We start from the raw sequence: 19,709 nt of genomic DNA on the forward strand, positions 1-19,709 counted from the left end.
TTTGTTTCTTGTTTTATCGCTAGTTTAGTCTATAATAGAAAATTACAAAAGTGGAATTAAGGGTACCTCATATACTTCATCTTTTTAATGTCTTTCATGAAAATAAGGATTCCGATAATTGTGCCAAAGTGTTAGAAGAAGAATGTATTAAAATGTTTGGCACTAAATCTTTGGATGATGAGCATTATTGCAATGTTGTTAGTATGAATTCTTTGAATATCCATAGTACTAATGATGATCGCACTAGTTATGATGAAAATGTCTCGTATAAGCATGTCAATTTTTGTGGAGTGCATAGGGTTTGCAAGTACAAACCAAATAGGGAAGATAGATTTTGCAAGAGGCATAAGTATTTAGAAACTAAATGGTTGCAAGAAAGGCTAGATGTTTGTGCTAAAAATTTAAATTTTCTTAGCCATCCTTGTGAACTTTTCAATGAACGTGGTCATTTAAATATCCAATGCAAATTATTTCATGATCGAATCGTGTCCAAAAATTGTGATGACTTGATTTCCCTTGCGCATCATAATGAACTTAGTTTGCTTATGGGTTATGAAGAAATGAAATGTATAATCAAGGATATTCCAGAATTTTCCCTCGATAATTGTGACGCCCCCGATTTGGCCGTACACTAATCATACATGCAAACGTGTATGATCAAGATCAGGGACTCATGGGAAGATATCACAACACAACTCTACAAATAAAATAAGTCATACAAGCATCATATTACAAGCCACGGGCCTCGAGGGCTCGAATACAAGAGCTCGATCATAGACGAGTCAGCGGAAGCAACAATATCTGAGTACAGACATAAGTTAAACAAGTTTACCTTAAGAAGGCTAGCACAAACTGGGATACAGATCGAAAGAGGCGCATGCCTCCTGCCTGGGATCCTCCTAAACTACTCCTGGTCGTCGTCAGCGGGCTGCATGTAGTAGTAGGCACCTCCAGTGTAGTAGGAGTCGTCGTCGACGGTGGCATCTGGCTCCTGGGCTCCATCGTCTGGTCGCAGCAATCAGGTATAGGAAAGGGGAAAAGGGGGAGCAAAGCAACCGTGAGTACTCATCCAAAGTACTCACAAGCAAGGAGCTACACTACATATGTATGCATTGGTATCAAATGAAAAAGGGGAATCATATGTGGACTGAACTGCAGAATGCCAGAATAAGAGGGGGATAGTAGTCCTATCGAAGACTACGCTTCTGGTAACCTCCATCTTGCAGCAGAAGAAGAGAGTAGATGGTAAGTTCACCAAGTAACATCGCATAGCATAATCCTAACCAATGATCCTCCCCTCGTCGCCCTGTGAGAGAGCGATCACCGGTTGTATCTGGCACTTGGAAGGATGTGTTTTATTAAGTATTCGGTTCTAGTTGTCATAAGGCCAAGGTACAACTCCAAGTCGTCCTGTTACCGAAGGTCACGGCTATTCGAATAGATTAACTTCCCTGCAGGGGTGCACCACATTTCCCAACACGCTCGATCCCCTTTGTCCGTACACACTTTCCTGGGTCATGCCCAGCCTCGAAAGATCAACACGTCGCAGCCCTACCTAGGCACAACAGAGAGGTCAGCACGCCGGTCTAAATCCTATGGCGCAGGGGTCTGGGCCCATCGCCCATTGCACACATGCACGTTGCGAGGGCGGCCGGAGAGCAGACCTAGCAACCTCCATTACAAAGGAAGTTGCGTTACGCGGTCCAACCCGGCGGGCGCCGCTCAGTCGCTGACGTCACGAAGGCTTCGGCTGATACCACGACGTCGAGTGCCCATAACTGTTCCCGCGTAGTTGGTTAGTGCGTATAGGCCAGTAGCTCTCAGATCAAATACCAAGATCTCGTTTAGCGTCTTATTTAGAAATAACCGCGGACGTCGACCAGGGCCAGGCCCACCTCTCTCCTAGGTGGTCTCTGTCTGCCCTATCGCTCCGCCTGCCCTGTCGCTCCGCCTGCCCTGTCGCTCCGCCTCAAAGTAACAGTCGAGGGCCGTCGGGAACCTAGGCCCACCACTACCTGGGTGGAACCACCTGCCCCTTCAGCCCCCAACATCGGAATCACTTGCGGGTACTCAACGAGCCGACCCGACTTTAGTCACAACATGTATAGTATGTATGCATAGTATATACCCGTGATCAACACCCGACGTGATCACGGCCCGATAGTATAACATGGCAGACTGACAAGAATGTAGGGCCACTTATGATAATCTAGCATCCTATATTAAGCATTTAGGATTGTGGGTAAGGTATCAACAGTTGTAGCAACAATGATAGGCTATGCATCAGAATAGGATTAACGGAAAGCAGTAACATGCTACACTACTCTAATGCAAGCAGTAGAGAGAAGAGTAGGCGATATCTTGTGATCAAGGGGGGGCTTGCCTGGTTGCTCTGGCAAGAGAGAGGGGTCGTCAACACCGTAGTCGTACTGGGTAGCAGCGGCGTCGGTTTCGGTGTCTAGCGAGAGAAGAGGGGGGAGAAATAATAAATATAATGCAAACATATGCATGACGATGCATGACATGACAAGTAACGGCGCTAGGTGTGCCCTAGCGCGGTAGTAGGTGATACCGGCGAAGGGGGAAAACATCCGGGAAAGTATCCCCGGTGTTTCATGTTTTCGGACAGATGAATCGGAGGGGGAAAGTTGCGTCTTCGCTATGCTATGGATGTGTGGCGGACGAACGGGCTGCATATCCGGATTCGTCTCGTTGTTCTGAGCAACTTTCATGTACAAAGTTTTTCCATTCGAGCTACGGTTTATTTTATATTAATTTTAAAAGATTTAAATCAGTTTTAGGATTTATTTAATTATTTAAATCAACATTATCCAGAATAGTGTTTGCTGTCGTCATCATGACGTCAGCAGTTGACCTGGTCAACCTGACAGGTGGATCCCACCTGTCAGCGACTGTTTGACTAATTAACATTAGTTAATTAGGTTAACTAGTTATTAGGTTAATTAATCTTAATTAGTTAATTTAAACAGAATTAATTAAGTTACTTATTTAGTTAATTAATTAATTTTATTATTATTTATTTAATTCTTTTTTAACGTCTTCGTTCTGGGGGCATGGGGCCCAATTGGCAGGGGGGCATTTGGCCTAACGGGCTCTAGGCGCTAGCGGGTGCCTGGGCAGTGGTTAACGGGGGGCTGGGCGGCAGAGCGGGGCGGGCGCAGGCCATCGGGGTGCGGTGGGGCGCCGACCAGGGGGTGGCGCGGTGCCTGGCAGAGGTGGCCGCGGGGCGGATGCGGTTCACCGCCGGCGAGGTCAGGCGGAGATGGGCTGATGAAGGCGGGTGCCGAGGCGGCCATGGCTGCGGCCTGGAGCAGCGAGGCTCGCGCGGGCGCTAGCTACAGGCGGGAGGCAGCAACGGCGGCGGGCGCTTGCGCGGATGGAGAGGCGCGCGCGAGCGCGGCCATGAGGCTGTGGGCGGGGTGCGGTCGGGTGCTGCCCAGGGCATGGCCAGGGCGCAGCTGGCGCGTCGGCGGGCATGAGAATGCTAGCGGGGACGGAGAGGGAGCGAGGCGAGCGGGCGTGCCTGGGCCTGCGAGGCGCGCGCCCGGAGGTGCGAGCTTGCGCGGGGGCAACGATAGAGGCGGGCGCGGTCATCAACGACGGAGCGCGGCGGGCGGCGCCGGGTGCAGTCAGGCGCGGTGGCCGAAACGGGCGTCGCGGACGGGGAGAGGGAGGTGCTCACGGACAGTGTAGGGGAGTGGCAGCGGGTTCAGGGAGGAGGACGGGAACGATGGCAAAGTCGAGGCGGGGCTCGACGACGGCTCCGGGCGAGGACGGGAGCGACCGTGTCGGGGCGGGACGACGCCGGGGACGGGCGTGGTGACGGTGACGAGGCCCTCGAGCGGCGGCGTCACGGCGAGGGCGGCGGGAGGTGTTGGGGCCGAGCCCCAGTTCAGATCGGGGATGGCATGACAGCGAGCGAGAGAGGTGGGGAGACGCGCGCGGGGCTCTCCCCTGATGGCGTTGGAGGGAGAGGGTGGAGATCATGGGGGAGTGGGGGTTGCTTCTAGGGTTCGGTTGCCCAGGGGGGGTTATGGGGGAGTGGGGAGCACCGCCTGGGCCGGTTTGGGCCGGCCTGGCTAGCAGCTGGGCCGACTGGCCCAGTGGGGGTTGGGGTTTCTTTTTTTTGTTTTTTTGTCTTGTTTTTATTCTTTTCCTTTTTCTGTTTTCTCCCATCTCCTAAACATTTAGTTTTCGGAAAAATACATAGGTGGCACCTAATTTAGTAAACTTAATTATGTCACAGTCCAAACATTTTAGTTTTGAATTTTGAAAAAAATTATTGTTTGTCAAAAATTCAAATTTGATTTTGAAACGTTTAGATCTAACGCGAGGTTAGCAACAATATCAGAGGTGACGTGTCATCACTAGCGTAGGTTTACTGTAGCATAATAATCCGGGCATCACAATAATGTTCTTGATTTTGATCTAGAGGAAATTTTTATGTATTGTGCGGTGAATTGCATTGAAAATCCTTATATTGCCAATTACATAAAGACAAGAAAACAGATAGAAGATGAAGAGAATACTAATGAAAGGGAAGAGACTTCCCAATATCCTCCTATTATTTCTTATGATGAATCAGGTAACGAGGAGGAGCCTTCTATTCAACCAATCTAATTAATAAGGAGCTCCAAAAAGAGGATTAAACCACATGATGTGGAGAAGAAAAAGAGAAGACAGAGAAGCAAAGGTAAAAGGCACCCCTCTCAAATGATGTTGCTCCTACTACTCATTGTGATGATATTAGTTGCTATAATATTGGTGCTATCCATACTATTATTGATGAGAGTGATTATGCTTATGATATGAAAAGGCCCAAGCTTGGGGGTGCTATGTTAGATGAAAATGACATGTTTGAGAATTTATTTGCTACAATTAATGTTTTTCCCAAGCTTGGGGATGCTATGTTTGATGAAGATGATATTTTTTGTCCCCCAAGTTTTGATGAGAGAATTTATTTTGATAATAGCATGCCTCCTATTTATGATGATTATATTGATGGAAGTGGGTTTGTAGGAGTGTCAACTTTAGGAAGTAATGATCCCACTATTTTGGAGGGTGTTGAATTTTATTCTGACAATTATGAAAGTGGGTTTGAAGAGGTCATGACTTTAGTTAATGTTAATCCCATTATTTTGGAAGAGTGTCAACTTTGCATACATGTGGATCGTGTTAAGAATATGTTTTGTGATAGCTATATTGTTGAATTTGCTTATGATCCTACATGTAATTATTATGAGGGAGGAACATATGCTTATAGGAATTGCAAAAATATCAAGTTTCATCTTTATGTGTTGAAAATCTTGAAGATTTGCTTGTTTTACCTCCCTATGCAAGTTGATTATTGTTCCCACAAGTTGCTCACAAAATCCCTATGCATAGGAAGTGGGTTAGACTTAAATGTGCTAGTCATATTCTTCATGATGCTCTCTTTATGTTATAATTCTTATCTTTTATGTGAGCATCATTGAAATCATCATGCCTAGCTAGGGGCGTTAAACGTTAGCGCTTGTTGGGAGGCAACCCAATTTTTATTGTTGTTCCTTACTTTTTGTTCCTGTTTAGTAATAAATAATTCATCAAGCCTCTATTTAGATGTGGTTTTATGTTTTAATTAGTGTTCGTGCCAAATAGAACCTTTGGAAAGACTTGGGTGAAGTCTTTGTGATCTTGCTGTAAAAAAAGAAACTTTAGCGCTCATGAGATTAGCTGCCATTTTTTACTGGAGAGTGCGATTAGGTTGATTCTTTTTGAATATGATTAATAGACAAATTTCTCAGGTCCACAAATTTATTTCAGAATTTTTGGGGTTACAGAAGTATACGTTTGATATATATTACTACAGACTGCTCTGTTTTTTTGACAGATTTTGTTTTCTATGTGTTGTTTGCTTATTTTGATGAATCTATGAGTAGTATCGGAGGGTACGAACCCTAGATAAGTTGGAATAAATTAGATATTACACCAATATGAATTTAGAATGAGTTCACAACAGTACCTAAGTGGTGATTTATTTTCTTATACAAACGGAGCTTACGAGTTTTCTGTTGTGAAGTTTTTAAGTTTTGGGTAAAAGATTCGATGGACTATGGAATAAGGAGTGGCAAGAGCCTAACCTTGGGGATGCCCAATGCACCGCAAGGTAATATTCAAGGACAACCAAGATCCTAAGCTTGGGGATGCCCCAGATGGCATCCCCTCTTTCGTCTTCGTTCATCGGTAACTTTACTTGGAGCTATATTTTTATTCACCACATGATATGTGTTTTGCTTGGAGCGTCGTTTTATTTTGTTTTGCTTTCTGTTTGAATAATATCCCAAGATCTGAAATTTTTAAATATTAGAGATTCTTCACATATTTGCATAATTATTCAACTAATCATTGATCTTCACTTATATCTTTCGGAGTAGTTTGTCATTTGCTCTAGTGCTTCACTTATATCCTTTTAGAGCACGGCGGTGGTTTTATTTTGAAGAAATAGATGAACTCTCATGCTTCACTTATATTATTTTGAGAGTCTTTTAGAACAGAATGGTAATTTGCTTTGGTTATGAAACTAGTCCTAATATGACGGGCATCCAAGATGGGTATAATAAAAACTTTCATATAAAGTGCATTGAATACTATGAGAAGTTTGATACTTGATAATTGTTTTGAGATATGAAGCTGGTAATATTAGTCGTGCTAGTTGAGTAATTGTGAATTTGAGAAATACTTGTGTTGAAGATTGCAAGTCCCGTAGCATGCACGTATGGTAACCGTTGTGCAACAAATTTGAAACATGAGGTGTTCTTTGATTGTCTTCCTTATGAGTGGCGGTCGGGGACGAGCGATGGTCTTTTCCTACCAATCTATCCCCCTAGGAGCATGCGCATAATGCTTGGTTTTTGATGACTTGTAGATTTTTTTCAATAAGTATGTGAGTTCTTTATGACTAATGTTGAGTCCATGGATTATATGCACTCTCATCTTTCCATCATTGCTAGCCTCTTCGGTACCATGCATTGCCCTTTCTCAACTTGAGAGTTGGTGCAAACTTCGCCGGTGCATCCAAACCCCGTGATATGATACGCTCTATCACACATAAACCTTCTTATATCTTCCTCAAAACAGCCACCATACCTACCTATTATGGCATTTCCATAGCCATTCCGATTGCCATGCAACTTTCCACCGTTCCGTTTATTATGACACACATCATCATTGTCATATTGCCTTGCATGATCATGTAGTTGACATCGTATTTGTGGCAAAGCCACCATGCATAATTTCATAGATGTCACTCTTGATTCATTGCCCATCCCGGTACACCGCCGGAGGCATTCATATAGAGTCATACTTTGTTCTAGTATCGAGCTGTAATCATTGAGTTGTAAAAAATAGAAGTTGTCCCAAAAAAGGCCAAATAAAAAAAGGAAAGGCCAAAAAAGGCCAAAAAATAAAATAAAATAAAATAAGAAGGGACAATGCTACTATCCTTTTTCCACACTTGTGCTTCAAAGTAGCACCATGATCTTCATGATAGAGTCTCTTGTTTTGTCACTTTCATATACTAGTGGAACTTGGCTTGTATATTCCAACAATGGGCTTCCTCAAATGCCCTAGGTATTCGTGAGCAAGCAAGTTGGATGCACACCCACTTAGTTTCTTTTGTTAAGCTTTCATACATTTATAGCTCTAGTGCATCCGTTGCATGGCAATCCCTACTCCTCGCATTGACATCAATTGATGGGCATCTCCGTAGCCCGTTGATTAGTCGCGTCAATGTGAGACTTTCTCCTTTTTTTGTCTTCTCCACACAACCCCCATCATTATATTCTATTCCACCCATAGTGCCATGTCCATGTCTCACGCTCATGTATTGCGTGAAAGTTGAAAAAAGTTTGAGATTAGTAAAGTATGAAACAATTGCTTGGCTTGTCATCCGGGTTGTGCATGATGAGAGCATTTTTGTGTGACAAAAATGAAGCATAGCCAAACTATATGATTTTGTAGGGACAAGCTTTCTTTGGCCATGTTATTTTGACAAGACATGATTGCTTAGTTAGTATGCTTGAAGTATTATTATTTTTATGTCAATATTAAACTTTTGTCTTGAATCTTATGGATCTGAATGTTATTGCCACAATAAAGAGGATTACATAGATAAATATGTTAGGTAGCATTCCACATCAAAAATTCTGTTTTTATCATTTACCTACTCGAGGACGAGCAGGAATTAAGCTTGTGGATGCTTGATATATCTCCAACGTATCTATAATTTTTTATTGTTCCATGATATTATATTATCAACCTTGGATGTTTTATATGCATTTATATGCTATTTTATATGATTTTTAGGACTAACCTATTAACCTAGAACCCAGTGCCAGTTTCTGTTTTTTCCTTGTTTTTGAGTTTCGCACAAAAGGAAAACCAAACGGAGTCCAATTGACCTGAAACTTCACGGAACTTATTTTTGGACCAGAGGAAGGACATGGAGTAAAAGAGTTGGGCCAGAAGAGTCCCGGGCTGCCCACGAGGGTGGGGGCGCGCCTCCCTACCTCATGGACAGCCCGGAGATCCCCTGACTCGTTCTCGACGCCAAAACCTCTTATATATACTGAAACCTCTAGAACATAACCTAGATTGGGAGTTCCGCCGCCGCAAGTCTCTGTAGCCACCGAAAACCAATCTAGACCCGTTCCGGCACCCTGCCGGAGGGGAGAGTCCCTCTCCGGTGGCCATCTTCATCATCCCGGCGCTCTCCATGATAAGGAGGGAGTAGTTCTCCCTCGGGGCTGAGGGTATGTACCAGTAGCTATGTGTTTGATCTCTCTCTCTCTCTCGTGTTCTTGAGTCGGCATGATCTTGATGTACCGCAAACTTTGCTATTATAGTTGGATCTTATGATATTTCTCCCCCTCTACTCTCTTGTAATGGATTGAGTTTTCCCTTTGAAGTTATCTTATCGGATTAAGTCTTTAAGGATTTGAGAACACTTGATGTATGTATTGCATGTGCTTATCTGTGGTGACAATGGGATATCACGTGATCCACTTGATGTATGTTTTGGTGATCAACTTGCGAGTTTCGTGACCTCGTGAACTTATGCATAAGGGTTAGCGCATGTTTTCGTTTTGACTCTCCGGTAGAATCTTCGGGGCACTCTTTGAAGTTCTTTGTGTTGGTTGAATAGATGAATCTGAGATTGTGTGATGCATATCGTATAATCATACCCACGCATACTTGAGGTGACATTGGAGTATCTAGGTGACATTTGGGTTTTGGTTGATTTGTGTCTTAAGGTGTTATTCTAGTACGAACTTTATGATAGATTGAACGGAAAGAATAGCTTCGTGTTATTTTACTACAGACTCTTGAATAGATCGATTAGAAATAATAACTTTGAGGAGGTTTCGTACCCTACAATAATCTCTTTGTTTGTTCTCCGCTATTAGTGACTTTGGAGTGACTCTTTGTTGCATGTTGAGGGATAGTTATATGATCCAATTATGTTATTATTATTGAGGGAACTTGCACTAGTGAAAGTATGAACCCTAGGCCTTGTTTCAACGCATTGCAATACCATTTGTGCCCACTTTTATCGTTAGTTACCTTGCTGTTTTTATATTTTCAGATTACAAATTCCTTTATCTACCATCCATATTGCACTTGTATCACCATCTCTTTACCGAACTAGTGCACCTATACAATTTACCATTGTATTGGGTCTGTTGGGGACACAAGAGACTCTTTGTTATTTGGTTGCAGGGTTGTTTGAGAGAGACCATCTTCATCCTACGGCTCCCACGGATTGATAAACCTTAGGATCATCCACTTGAGTGAAATTTGCTACTGTCCTACAAACCTCTGCACTTGGAGGCCCAACAACGTCTATAAGAAGAAGGTTGTGTAGTAGACATCAGTGACCCATCTCAAAAAGGTGCATGAAGATACAAGGCACACCATCGAGCGCCAAGTACAACGTCTTGCAACCAAGCGCAACATCAACAAGCAACCTATGATATTCAACATTGGAGATCTTGTGTGGCTACACCTTCGCAAGGACCGCTTCCCCAACGAACGCAAGTCGAAACTTCGACCACGAGCGGATGGACCCTTCAAGGTGCTTGAACGCTACAACAACAATGCCTAAAAGATCGACCTCCCGAGCGACAAGTACTCCGTGATCGACATATTCAATGTCAAAGATCTCTCGCCCTACCGTGGTGATGAGGATTTCGATCCAAGGTCGGATCTTCTCCAAGGGAGGGGAGATGTTGCGGAGCATCCTACGGTTATCCCTATGGACCTACCATCGTCTCACGAAGTGCCAAGAGGACCCATGACACGAGCACGAGCTAGAGCTCTCGAGACCGAGGTGACTTCTCTCCTTAGTGATATTACATATGATCCTCTCGAGACATGGCTACTACCTAAGTCCGAGATGTTGTGCATGATTAGGTACCAAGAGGACCCTCCCGAAGATGCACGTGAAGACGGACAAGTCCCCAAGTCCACAGATGAAGAGAACCAACGAAAGGAGACAAGAACACCTCCCAGGCCCCGGACATCCGACCGTGCCCCCGGACATCCGGCCCCTGGAGTGTCGTCCACTACAGCTGCTCAACCACCAAGCACCTATAGGCCCTGGACGTCCGGCCCCGCCAGCCCGGACATCCGGCCCTTCCCGAGCTCCCGGATATCCGGCCTCCATCCCGGAAATCCGGACACCCCCGAACCCGAGAGCGACAAGGCCAGCCACACCAGCCCGGACATCCGGCCCTCCCCGAACGCCCGGACATCCGGCCCGACGCCCGGACGTCTGGCCTCCCCTGTCTGCGCACAGTGTAAGGGTCGAGGCCCGTGTACCCCTTTGCCCACCTAGACTATATATACTCTTCTCCTACCTACGTTTTAGAGTTAGCATTGGTTTAGCTCATATTTAGAGATAGAGCATTGCTCATCCACATCGGATCCACTCCACGAGAGAGACCGCGGCCCCTCTTCGGAGAAGATCCCTTTGGATTCAAGACCCCGTTACGGGAAGATCCCCTTATGGATTCAAGACCTCCTCACGGAGAAGACCGGCTACCTTTGTATCGTCCTTAGTTGTCCGTGGATCGTGTGATTTCTTATGTACTCGAGGATCTAGCACATGTGTGACTATTTCTTGTTGGTTTAGTGTTTCTCTCGTGTTTCCCCCGTGTTTTCCCTTGTTTCCCTCCTCGTGTTCTTCGTGTTCTTCGTGGTATCCGCTCCTGTCGTGGAAGATCGGCCGATTGGGGTTCTACCCTACATCAAAATTGGTTACAATATTTTTTATAAAAATATTTAATGTTTCGTGATTTCCACTTTCTACGGTAAATATCTCATTTAGTGTTTTTTGAGAGGGGAGTTACTTTGTATTTTGACGGTGTTTCCTCAAATTTTGCCTTGAGGTAACCGGGAATAATTCTTTTTGAAGAAAAACACTAAGATGAGAATCAAACCTGTATCTATACCTAATAATAAAAGAAGGTGTGTTTTTCTGTTTTTTCTTCATTCATCCATATTATAAGTTTACTTCCGTCCAAAAGTAATGATTTGTTTTTGCGCGGTTTTTGGGCCTTACACGTTGTTATTGTTATAGGTGTTTGGGGCACAGTGCCGCTATGGGGCATCGACGCCATAGTGATATTTTTTCACCTCAACAGGAAAAGTACAAGAGTTCCAGGGATGGAACTCCTGATCCCCCAACCAATTTCGTAAGCAACAACCAACTCAACCACATCATCCTCACGTGTAGAAAGTAGGATTCCTTTTTTATATATAAAATTGTAGTACATCACTCCCTTACATCTCTACAATCCAAAATCGATGAACAACCTATTGATAGGAAGGGAATTAAAGGAAAAGGAGATCTATGTCAATACAACGGAGAAAGAACAAAAAACACGTGCCAAAACAAGGATCACTTCTTCAAAGAAAATGGATCAAATGAGGGCTACGAAGGGCAAGTTAATGGACGGAACAAGGCTATAAGGGCAAGTTATATAGTGAAATCATGGAAGGAGATTGGATAAAGAAGAGCAATCTTGGAAAAGGGAAGAGATCGAATGAGATTGAAAAACGAAAAAGGAAAATCCTGATCGAATCTTTGTGCTGGCAGTAGTGTATTGAACTGATGAGCTAGCCAAGTTTCTCAAAATTCTGAATTGATGGAAAGGACTAGGCAACATATTTTAACACCCTCCTCCTCATGTCTAGGTTGTGGACATACATAAAGACCTTAGGCGTGGGATCGGGATTAGATCGCAACTATTTTTATACTCCCTCCATCCCAAAATAAGTAACTCAAGTTTGTACTAACTTTAGTATAAAATTAATACAAAGTCGAGTCACTTGTTTTAGGACGGAGGGAGTATTAAATAGTGCATTGACCATGATTTGACCCCGAGACCTTGTGGCTCTGATACTATATTGAACTGATGTGTTAGCCAAGTTTTTCTTAAAATCCGAACTGATGAAAAAGATTAGATAACGTATTTTAACACAGTGCTTCAACAAGCGGCGAAAAGGCTCAACAGAAGCGCGTGCAAGAGACAGCAGGCGGCCATCTAGCCCTAACAACAACGGCTGCTCCAATTTGTATGTGTGGCTACATCATAATGATCTATTCAAACAATTTTCAGGCCGATAATTGAATACCATGCACATGAACATATCACGTAATTATTTCCACTAATATTCTTCTATTCTTAAAGTAAGAGGTGCTTCTTCATTTTTTATTCATTGCTTGAAATTGCCTCTACAGTTAAAAAAAATTACCCACAATGTCATCCTTAAATAGAAAGAAAAAAAATGCTTTGACCCCCTCGCGATTTTTCCATCCCTTGAATCTTCCTCCCCTGATCCTGCATCATTCCTCATGTGTGCCGCTCGGCTCGCTGCCGTTATTATTCTTACTTACAAAAAGTGGTTTGAGTGATAAATTAATTTTGTATCAATTGCAATGCACGAGCCTTTTTGTTAGTTATAAGATTATAAAAAACAGCCCACAGAATCAGCTTCTCTATGACAAAAACAAGAGCCCTTCTCAAACGAAGAGACACTGGTTTTTCATATCTCTACCTACTAATAAACCACCGATTGCTTCTGGTCGTACGTCGCGGCAGTCTCGCAGAAAAGTCCCTGAATTTTTTAGTATTCAACCCGCAGTCCTTTCGTAAGTGAGAAAACGTTTTGTTCAGCCATTTTGCAAATAAATCCCTACAGTTTACGGTATTCAACCCATGGTCCTTTTTAAGTTAAAAAAATCAGAAACCCACGCGAGAACGGGCTCTCCTCTCTCTCCCTCGCCTCCCGATCCCAGCCGCCAGGAGCCCCACCCCACGCGGCGGTCGATCCGGAGGAGCTCGCGGCCAGGTTGGCGACCGGGGGCCCCGGCGGCGTCGGCGGACCAAGAGGAGGAGGAGGATGCGGGCCTGGGCGGACCGGGAGGAGGAGGAGGACGCGGGGAGGGGGAGGAGGAGGACGCGGGCCGAGGCAGACCGGGAGGAGGAGGATGCGGGGAGGGGGAGGACGCGGGCCTGGGCGCCGTGCCGGTGGTCGTCGCGGTGCTAGCCAAGCCCGGCGCGTCACCGGCCGCGCTCGTCCATGCGGCGGCCGCGGCGGGGAGCTTTGCTTGCGGCATAGAGGATGGCGCGTGGGCCGTGCTTGCTGCTGGCGCCGTGGGGCACCTTACGCGGCTCCCCGCCCACCCGCACGGCAAGGTCTGCTTCCTTCACTTGCTTATTTCCTTCATTCTGTATGCCTGCTCGGTTTGGGGGCTCCAAAACTCTATCGGGTTGAAAATTGAACTATAGATGAAAAAGAGACAATGCTTACTTAATGAATGTTTTGTTTGGGAATTAGTCTGTACATTGGCCACAACCGGATCCACGGGGAAGAGGTGCTTGAGATGGAGGAGGACATCCAGATTGAGGTGCGAGGTCGATACCAACGCGGTCCTGGGAGGCGTGCACGAGATCGAAGGCAGGGAGCTCCGGAAGGCAGACGGGGGCATCGCCTCACTCTCTAAATTTACACTTATCTACTCCCTCCGTTCGGAATTACTTGTCTCGGATATGGATGTATCTAGAACTAAAATACATCTAGATACATCCATTTCTGCGACAAGTAATTCTGAACGGAGGGAGTAGAATCCAGTGCTTCATGACCATGGCAATATTGGCTTGACAAAACGATATATGAAGTAGTATCTATCTTCTTTTTCAGTTGTATGAATTTGGAACTGAGTTCTAATGGCATACAGTTGTATGACGTGCTTTGATTATGCTCAAAACTGTTCATTCCAATGCTTGATCGGAGTGCAGATTATATATCAACAACCAGGAACTACCATTTCATTCCAATCTTCATATCACACATTCCACCTATGAGTATGAAGATCCGTGACAAGGTACATGCTCAACTGTTGCTTTCTATGATCTTACTTGATCAAGTACTTTATAAATCTCTGATGCCAAATGAGGTGTTATATATTTTTCTAATATTATGCCTCATTTAGGCAAGAGCAATCATGAGGCCTTATATGCTTATCTATCTCATCCATTGATGATCTCTTTCAAGGAACAGAAGGACTTCTTGTTCATTTAGAGAGGTAAGAATAACATTCAGCACACTTTCCTGACTGAGTGAAACTGATATTAGAGGTAGGATCTACATTTATACTTGGATGGTTGGATGCACAAACCTCTAACCGCATCAGTGAACTACAGTGTCATTTTTCTGGCCCTGTAAAATTCTAATTATGCATATCAATGCAACATGTGCATGCTGTAATTTTATATTCAGTTCTAATATGCTCGCTACCATGTTGGTCTTCTGAAGCCTTCATCCGTGCAGGATCAATCTTTTGATTTTGGTACTTAATAAACTAAATCTTGAGCATTGGAGGAGGTAGCCCCTGGATTGGTGAAGAGGCAAATGGGGACACGAGGAGGGTCATGGTGGTTCCAGGCTCATCTCTTCGGTGAGCAGCAGTGCGCTACGTTGGACAGTTACCAAGGCTGGACGGAGGTGTGCCCGTGCGGCCGGACGGTGTCGTCCTGGTCGAGCAGATCACCGTACCAAGGCTGCCTGCCGGACTCCAATTCCCTACCGCTGTCAAGCTCTAGATCAAGCTCCACATGGACCTGTCTATCCGTGCGATACTGTGTTTCCTCTGGTGGCCGTCTGTTCCGCTTGGCGTTTCGTCTGGATCTGAGAGGAGAAGGCCTCAAGCAGGGAGATGAGGAGGTTCATGGAACCATAGAAGTTTTCAGATGAGATTAGTTGAAAGAAAAGGGTAATTTCCCATGCTGCCATGCGAGAGTCAGAGGTGGGTGAGTTCCCTGATCCCCGGCTGTAGCAACATTGGCCACCACTCTATGCGCATCTGTGCCGCCAAAATCAGATTTCATGTAGGTAACAAGCATGCTTTCCTCTTTTCATCTGGTCTAAAATATGGTGCGAATGCATGGCTATGCTTTTGATTTTTCTTCCTGTGCATTGACTTGATAAGTATAGAGCCTAATGAGCACTGATGATCAGCGATGCCATAACATAAGAATTTATATGCCATCTCGATGCTCATGGTTTCTTCAACATATATAGTCTACTATGTAATTATCTGTGCAACCAAGTTAACTGTGTAAGAGCCATTAAATATATCTTTAGACTTGCACAGAAGTAATTCTTGTTAAACTGTTGTTTGGTGATTGTGTCTCTTGCAGCCAATTTCTAGAAGACCAAGTTAACTGTGTAAGAGCCATTAAATATATCTTTAGACTTGCACAGAAATAATTCTTGTTAAACTGTTGTTTGGTGATTGTGTCTCTTGCAGCCAATTTCTAGAAGATTCATTACATGAATAATCCAAGTTCCTTTTACTATTCTGGCTGCAGCAGACTATCCTGCATTTTTCTAATTGTAGAATTACTAAGTTCATGTTGACTAAGGACCTATTGCGGATGTTTGCAAATTGTTAGAATTTCATCACTCTTCATTTTCTTCAGCATTTGCTGTGTCCTGTAGGTTTCATATCTTTCTGGGTATAAACTACATACACCTAGCAGTAGATTATTTCTTAAGATTAATCTATCAATGTTGTATACACACACACACACACACATTGTTGGCATAAATTGGTGCACAGTATTGTGGCTGACTTCTGGCAGAAAGTTTGGTCCTAAATCCGAAATTCGTTGGTGGACTTATAGCAATCCATTGTGACATAATCTTGGATGAAGTTATGTTTTGATCAAATTATGATTTTTGACTGTAGTATATATAAATTATAAATAGCTAATCTGAGCTATTCATGGTTGGATAGGTTTCTATCAATCATTATTTTCTTCTCCGTCATAAAAATATTTCTCTTCTCAGTTATGTTGAGGTGAATGTAGCTGATGGTCACACTTTATCAATATAGGCCTATCAAGCAGATTGTGAAGAAAATGTACCTGAAGATGGTTCCTCAACATGAGAATCCGATTAACATTGTCTTCAAGAATTAAGGCAAATTGTTTGTATGTCACTAATCCTCTCCTGTGAAGATTCAGAATCATAAAAGATAGTATTCAGGTACGTGTACGTCCGCTCGAACGCAATCACATTCCGGAATAGTGACTTGCTGGAGTCGTTGAGCTCTAGCTGTGGGATCTCCCAGCAGCTCAAGTCTAGGAAGCTCGTCACCATCTTCCTTAAATTTCACTGACCGATGTTCTAGCTATTTTGTAGGTACAGATGGACAGGCTTCATGTTCAGCAATTTGACACACACGGTGGAGATTTAATGGACTAACTACTTTTTTTAGGTAACATCATGATTAATTACCGACACATGTAGTTATTGGCTGCATTCTATTAGACATACAGAGAGCCACACTGACAAATTTCTATTTAGAGGAAGAAGTGGGCACAAGTAGACTGGAAAAACACAAAACAGTGGGAGATGTCATGTTCAGCAGCGACAACACCATTGCTCTTCATGTTTTAAGTTAAAGTTGTATTACTTCAGAATGATTAGTCAAAGATCGGTGATTGTTAGAGGCCTGAACTTAATGTGAGAGGAAGGAGCATGAGTGGTCTTTTCAATACAGTAATTTTTCCTTACTGGCATAGGTTATCAAGGATTGTTCTATCCGTCTGAGAGAAATGTGTTCAAAGTGAATTCTTCTCAGGACTGAGACTTATTTTACAGTAATAACTTACATAAGCCCTTCGGTTGATCGGTTCAATGGCTGCAATCTAGAAGCTTTATGAGATTCCCCAAGTATCATTTTCTGAAAAAAGGTCATGTTGTATAAGGTAAGAACAACATAGAGAATTGATAGTAACCAAACTAATTGCTTGCTATTGATTACAACATACTCCCTCCGTCCTGTATTATATTATGGTTATGGGATGTGTTTCTATGCTACTTGGAGAAAAACGCAAACTGATGATACCGAGTGCCTTGCTACTAATTAGATTATACTTTCGTTAGTGAATGTGTTCCTGCGCCATCCCGAATAAATAGAAACTTCAGATACAATGACGTGGGTACGTGAGCCACATCGTTCTCTTTTGAATCTCCCCTTTAGATATAGTCCGCAAGATAAAAACTTTAGACACATTTTTTTTCTATAGCAACGCACACGCAATGACAGTGCCATTGGCCGGCCGCCGGCCTCGACTAACACAACAAGGGAGGATGCCCGTCATCTGGGCCTTGGCAAGGATGTTGGGCAGATGTGTAGTAGGAGGCCATGGTCGCATTAGGTCTATCCGATTCCGAGGATTCTCGAGACAGACTGTCATGCCCTATCATCATGGTGACAGTCAGGCTTCATTTTTTTTTACGGGAACAGTCAGGCTTCATTGTGGGGCTAGGATGGATCCTGGTAAGGCAAAAAAAAGATATCAATCAAGGGACGATTGTATTCCCGTTGCAACGCACGGGCCATTTTCCTAGTTATATTTAAAATACTCTTTTCATTCAAAAATGTAGTGTTGTTTTTTTAAAGTCAAACATGTCAACATTATAGACCGGACGGAGTACCATATTTTCGAATGCGAAAGTGAAGTTTGGCACAGATCAACGTTTCACGTGGATTACGTGGCGTGGCTTGTTCTACTCCATTCAGAAAATAAACGAGTAGTATCAGATTGCCCTGGAATTTTTTTTGTTTACAAAGTTTCATCGAATTTGTTGCATCTGGCTGGCTACCTAGCTACGAGTATACAACAAAAATGGAACTACTAGCTACGAGTACTCGTGCGCGCGCTGGAGCGCCGCGAGGTGCTGCTCCGTGGCGTGTAGCGATGGAAGTTTCACCGTGCGTGGAGGAGCGAGGTAGTCGCCGGATGAGCGGCCGGAGAAGAGAATGCTCGGGACGCCGTCCGCGTCGACTCCCTGCCGGTACAGCCGCTGCCCGGCAGCGAAGTCGCCGAGCAGCTGGTACGAGGTCGCGGAGCCATCCATGGCCAAGCACAGCTCGTCGTTACCTGATCGATGCGCCATAGCTTCATCGGAATTGGCAGGTTCAAATCAATTAAGTAAACTCGATCGTGGTGGATGAGGATGACGTACATGCCGCGAGCTCCTTCTGGGTGCGGTAGAGGAAGCTGAGCACGGCGGCGACCTCGTCCCGGAATCGAGAGAAGGGCCCTTGGTCGCCGTCGTCCTCCAGGCGCAGGCGGCGGAGCTTGCAGAGGCCTTCCCCGAGCTCCATCATGGCGCCGCGGTGGTTCTGGTTGAAGAGGTGGTGGAAGCCTACGGCGCACTGGAGGACGCCGTGGAGGAGCGTCCGGCCGGGGTCCTCGGCGCTGTACCAGAGCTCCTCTACCACGTCGTGGCACGCGTGGTACTCCCCGCCGTTGAATAGCGCCACCGCTGCGTCGAACCCAGCCACCTCCCCGTCGTCCTCATCGTCATCCGGAGCCGGGCGCTCTCCCCGCGCGCTGAGCAGGCGCCGGCGGCAGCGCAGGCCGGCGCCTCGCCGGCGGATGGTCCTCCGGTTGAAACGATGAAGAACGTATGGGCGAGCGGAGGCGGCCGCCGCGGCCGGCGAGCCGATATGCGCGCGGGACAGCGGCGCCAGGACGTCCATGCCGGAGACGGGGTGAGAGGCCGCCACCGCCAGAGAAAGAAAGCAAGTCGTGTCACGGCACACGGCAAATGGTGCCGTGTCATTTGTGGACGGCGGCGACAGCGCCGGTCAACCACACAAGAGTGCCCGTCTGAAAGAAGAAAAAAAACTGAAAGAGCGAAAATATCTAACAGCGGACCCACTGAAAAAGTTTTTTTTTTACGAAAACTAGGGAAAGGAAACGTTTGCGGGAGATATCGATCAAATCGAACGACATCATTGGCGCAAGGAAGGAGTTCATAACGAACGATTTCTTCATGCGATCTATTTCTACTGGCCCAACAGACACGAACCAGTCGGCCCAAAAATAAAAAAGGCCACTGCGATAGAGAAAAACATATATTTTCTACTAAAAAATATAGGAAAAACATATTACAAAAAAGACATGGCAAAATGGCAAGGCAAAAGTGCTTGCCATGGAATTGTTTTCGAAAGTGTTTTGTCCTGGCAAACTAAATGCTGCATACTTTTTTGCCATCATATCAATAGATACATGCAACATGACTTTGTCAACTTTTTTCCTACTTTTTAGCTTTTGATCTTTGAA

At 44.8% G+C, this 19,709-nt stretch overlaps 2 protein-coding genes across 9 annotated transcripts; one reads left to right on the top strand and one right to left on the bottom strand.

The window, feature by feature from the left end:
• Positions 1–784: 784 nt before the first annotated feature.
• On the bottom strand, positions 785–19,227 carry LOC125551007 (DUF309 domain protein). 6 transcript variants are annotated; one of them, XM_087518003.1, is made up of 4 exons: positions 18,604–19,227; positions 18,349–18,536; positions 17,244–17,314; positions 785–1,005 (listed from the first exon to the last, which is right to left on the bottom strand). In XM_087518003.1, exons 1-4 carry the CDS (start codon positions 19,121–19,123, stop codon positions 921–923), a joined length of 864 nt encoding a protein of 287 aa, XP_087374129.1. In that variant the 5' UTR covers positions 19,124–19,227; the 3' UTR covers positions 785–920. The 6 variants fall into 6 exon arrangements, with proteins under 6 accessions (XP_087374129.1, XP_087374130.1, XP_087374131.1 ...); XM_087518004.1 differs by having other exon boundaries at positions 815–1,005; positions 18,349–18,518; positions 18,604–19,224; XM_087518005.1 differs by lacking the exon at positions 785–1,005 and having other exon boundaries at positions 17,127–17,314; positions 18,604–19,226.
• LOC125551008 (uncharacterized) lies at positions 13,265–17,269 on the top strand. 3 transcript variants are annotated; one of them, XM_087518008.1, is made up of 7 exons: positions 13,265–13,760; positions 13,903–14,449; positions 14,558–14,650; positions 14,896–15,452; positions 16,463–16,614; positions 16,771–16,846; positions 16,936–17,269. In XM_087518008.1, the coding sequence occupies exons 1-2, from the start codon at positions 13,281–13,283 to the stop codon at positions 13,945–13,947; spliced, it is 525 nt and encodes a 174-aa protein (XP_087374134.1). In that variant the 5' UTR covers positions 13,265–13,280; the 3' UTR covers positions 13,948–14,449; positions 14,558–14,650; positions 14,896–15,452; positions 16,463–16,614; positions 16,771–16,846; positions 16,936–17,269. The 3 variants fall into 3 exon arrangements, 1 of the variants encoding a protein (XP_087374134.1); XR_007302156.2 differs by having other exon boundaries at positions 13,298–13,760; positions 14,364–14,449; XR_007302155.2 differs by having other exon boundaries at positions 13,294–14,449; positions 14,896–15,456.
• Positions 19,228–19,709: the final 482 nt, after the last annotated feature.

Source organism: Triticum urartu, chromosome 4A (genome assembly GCF_056163025.1).
Source record: "Triticum urartu cultivar PI428250 chromosome 4A, HENAU_Tu73, whole genome shotgun sequence".
Classification (NCBI taxonomy): Eukaryota; Viridiplantae; Streptophyta; class Magnoliopsida; order Poales; family Poaceae; genus Triticum; species Triticum urartu.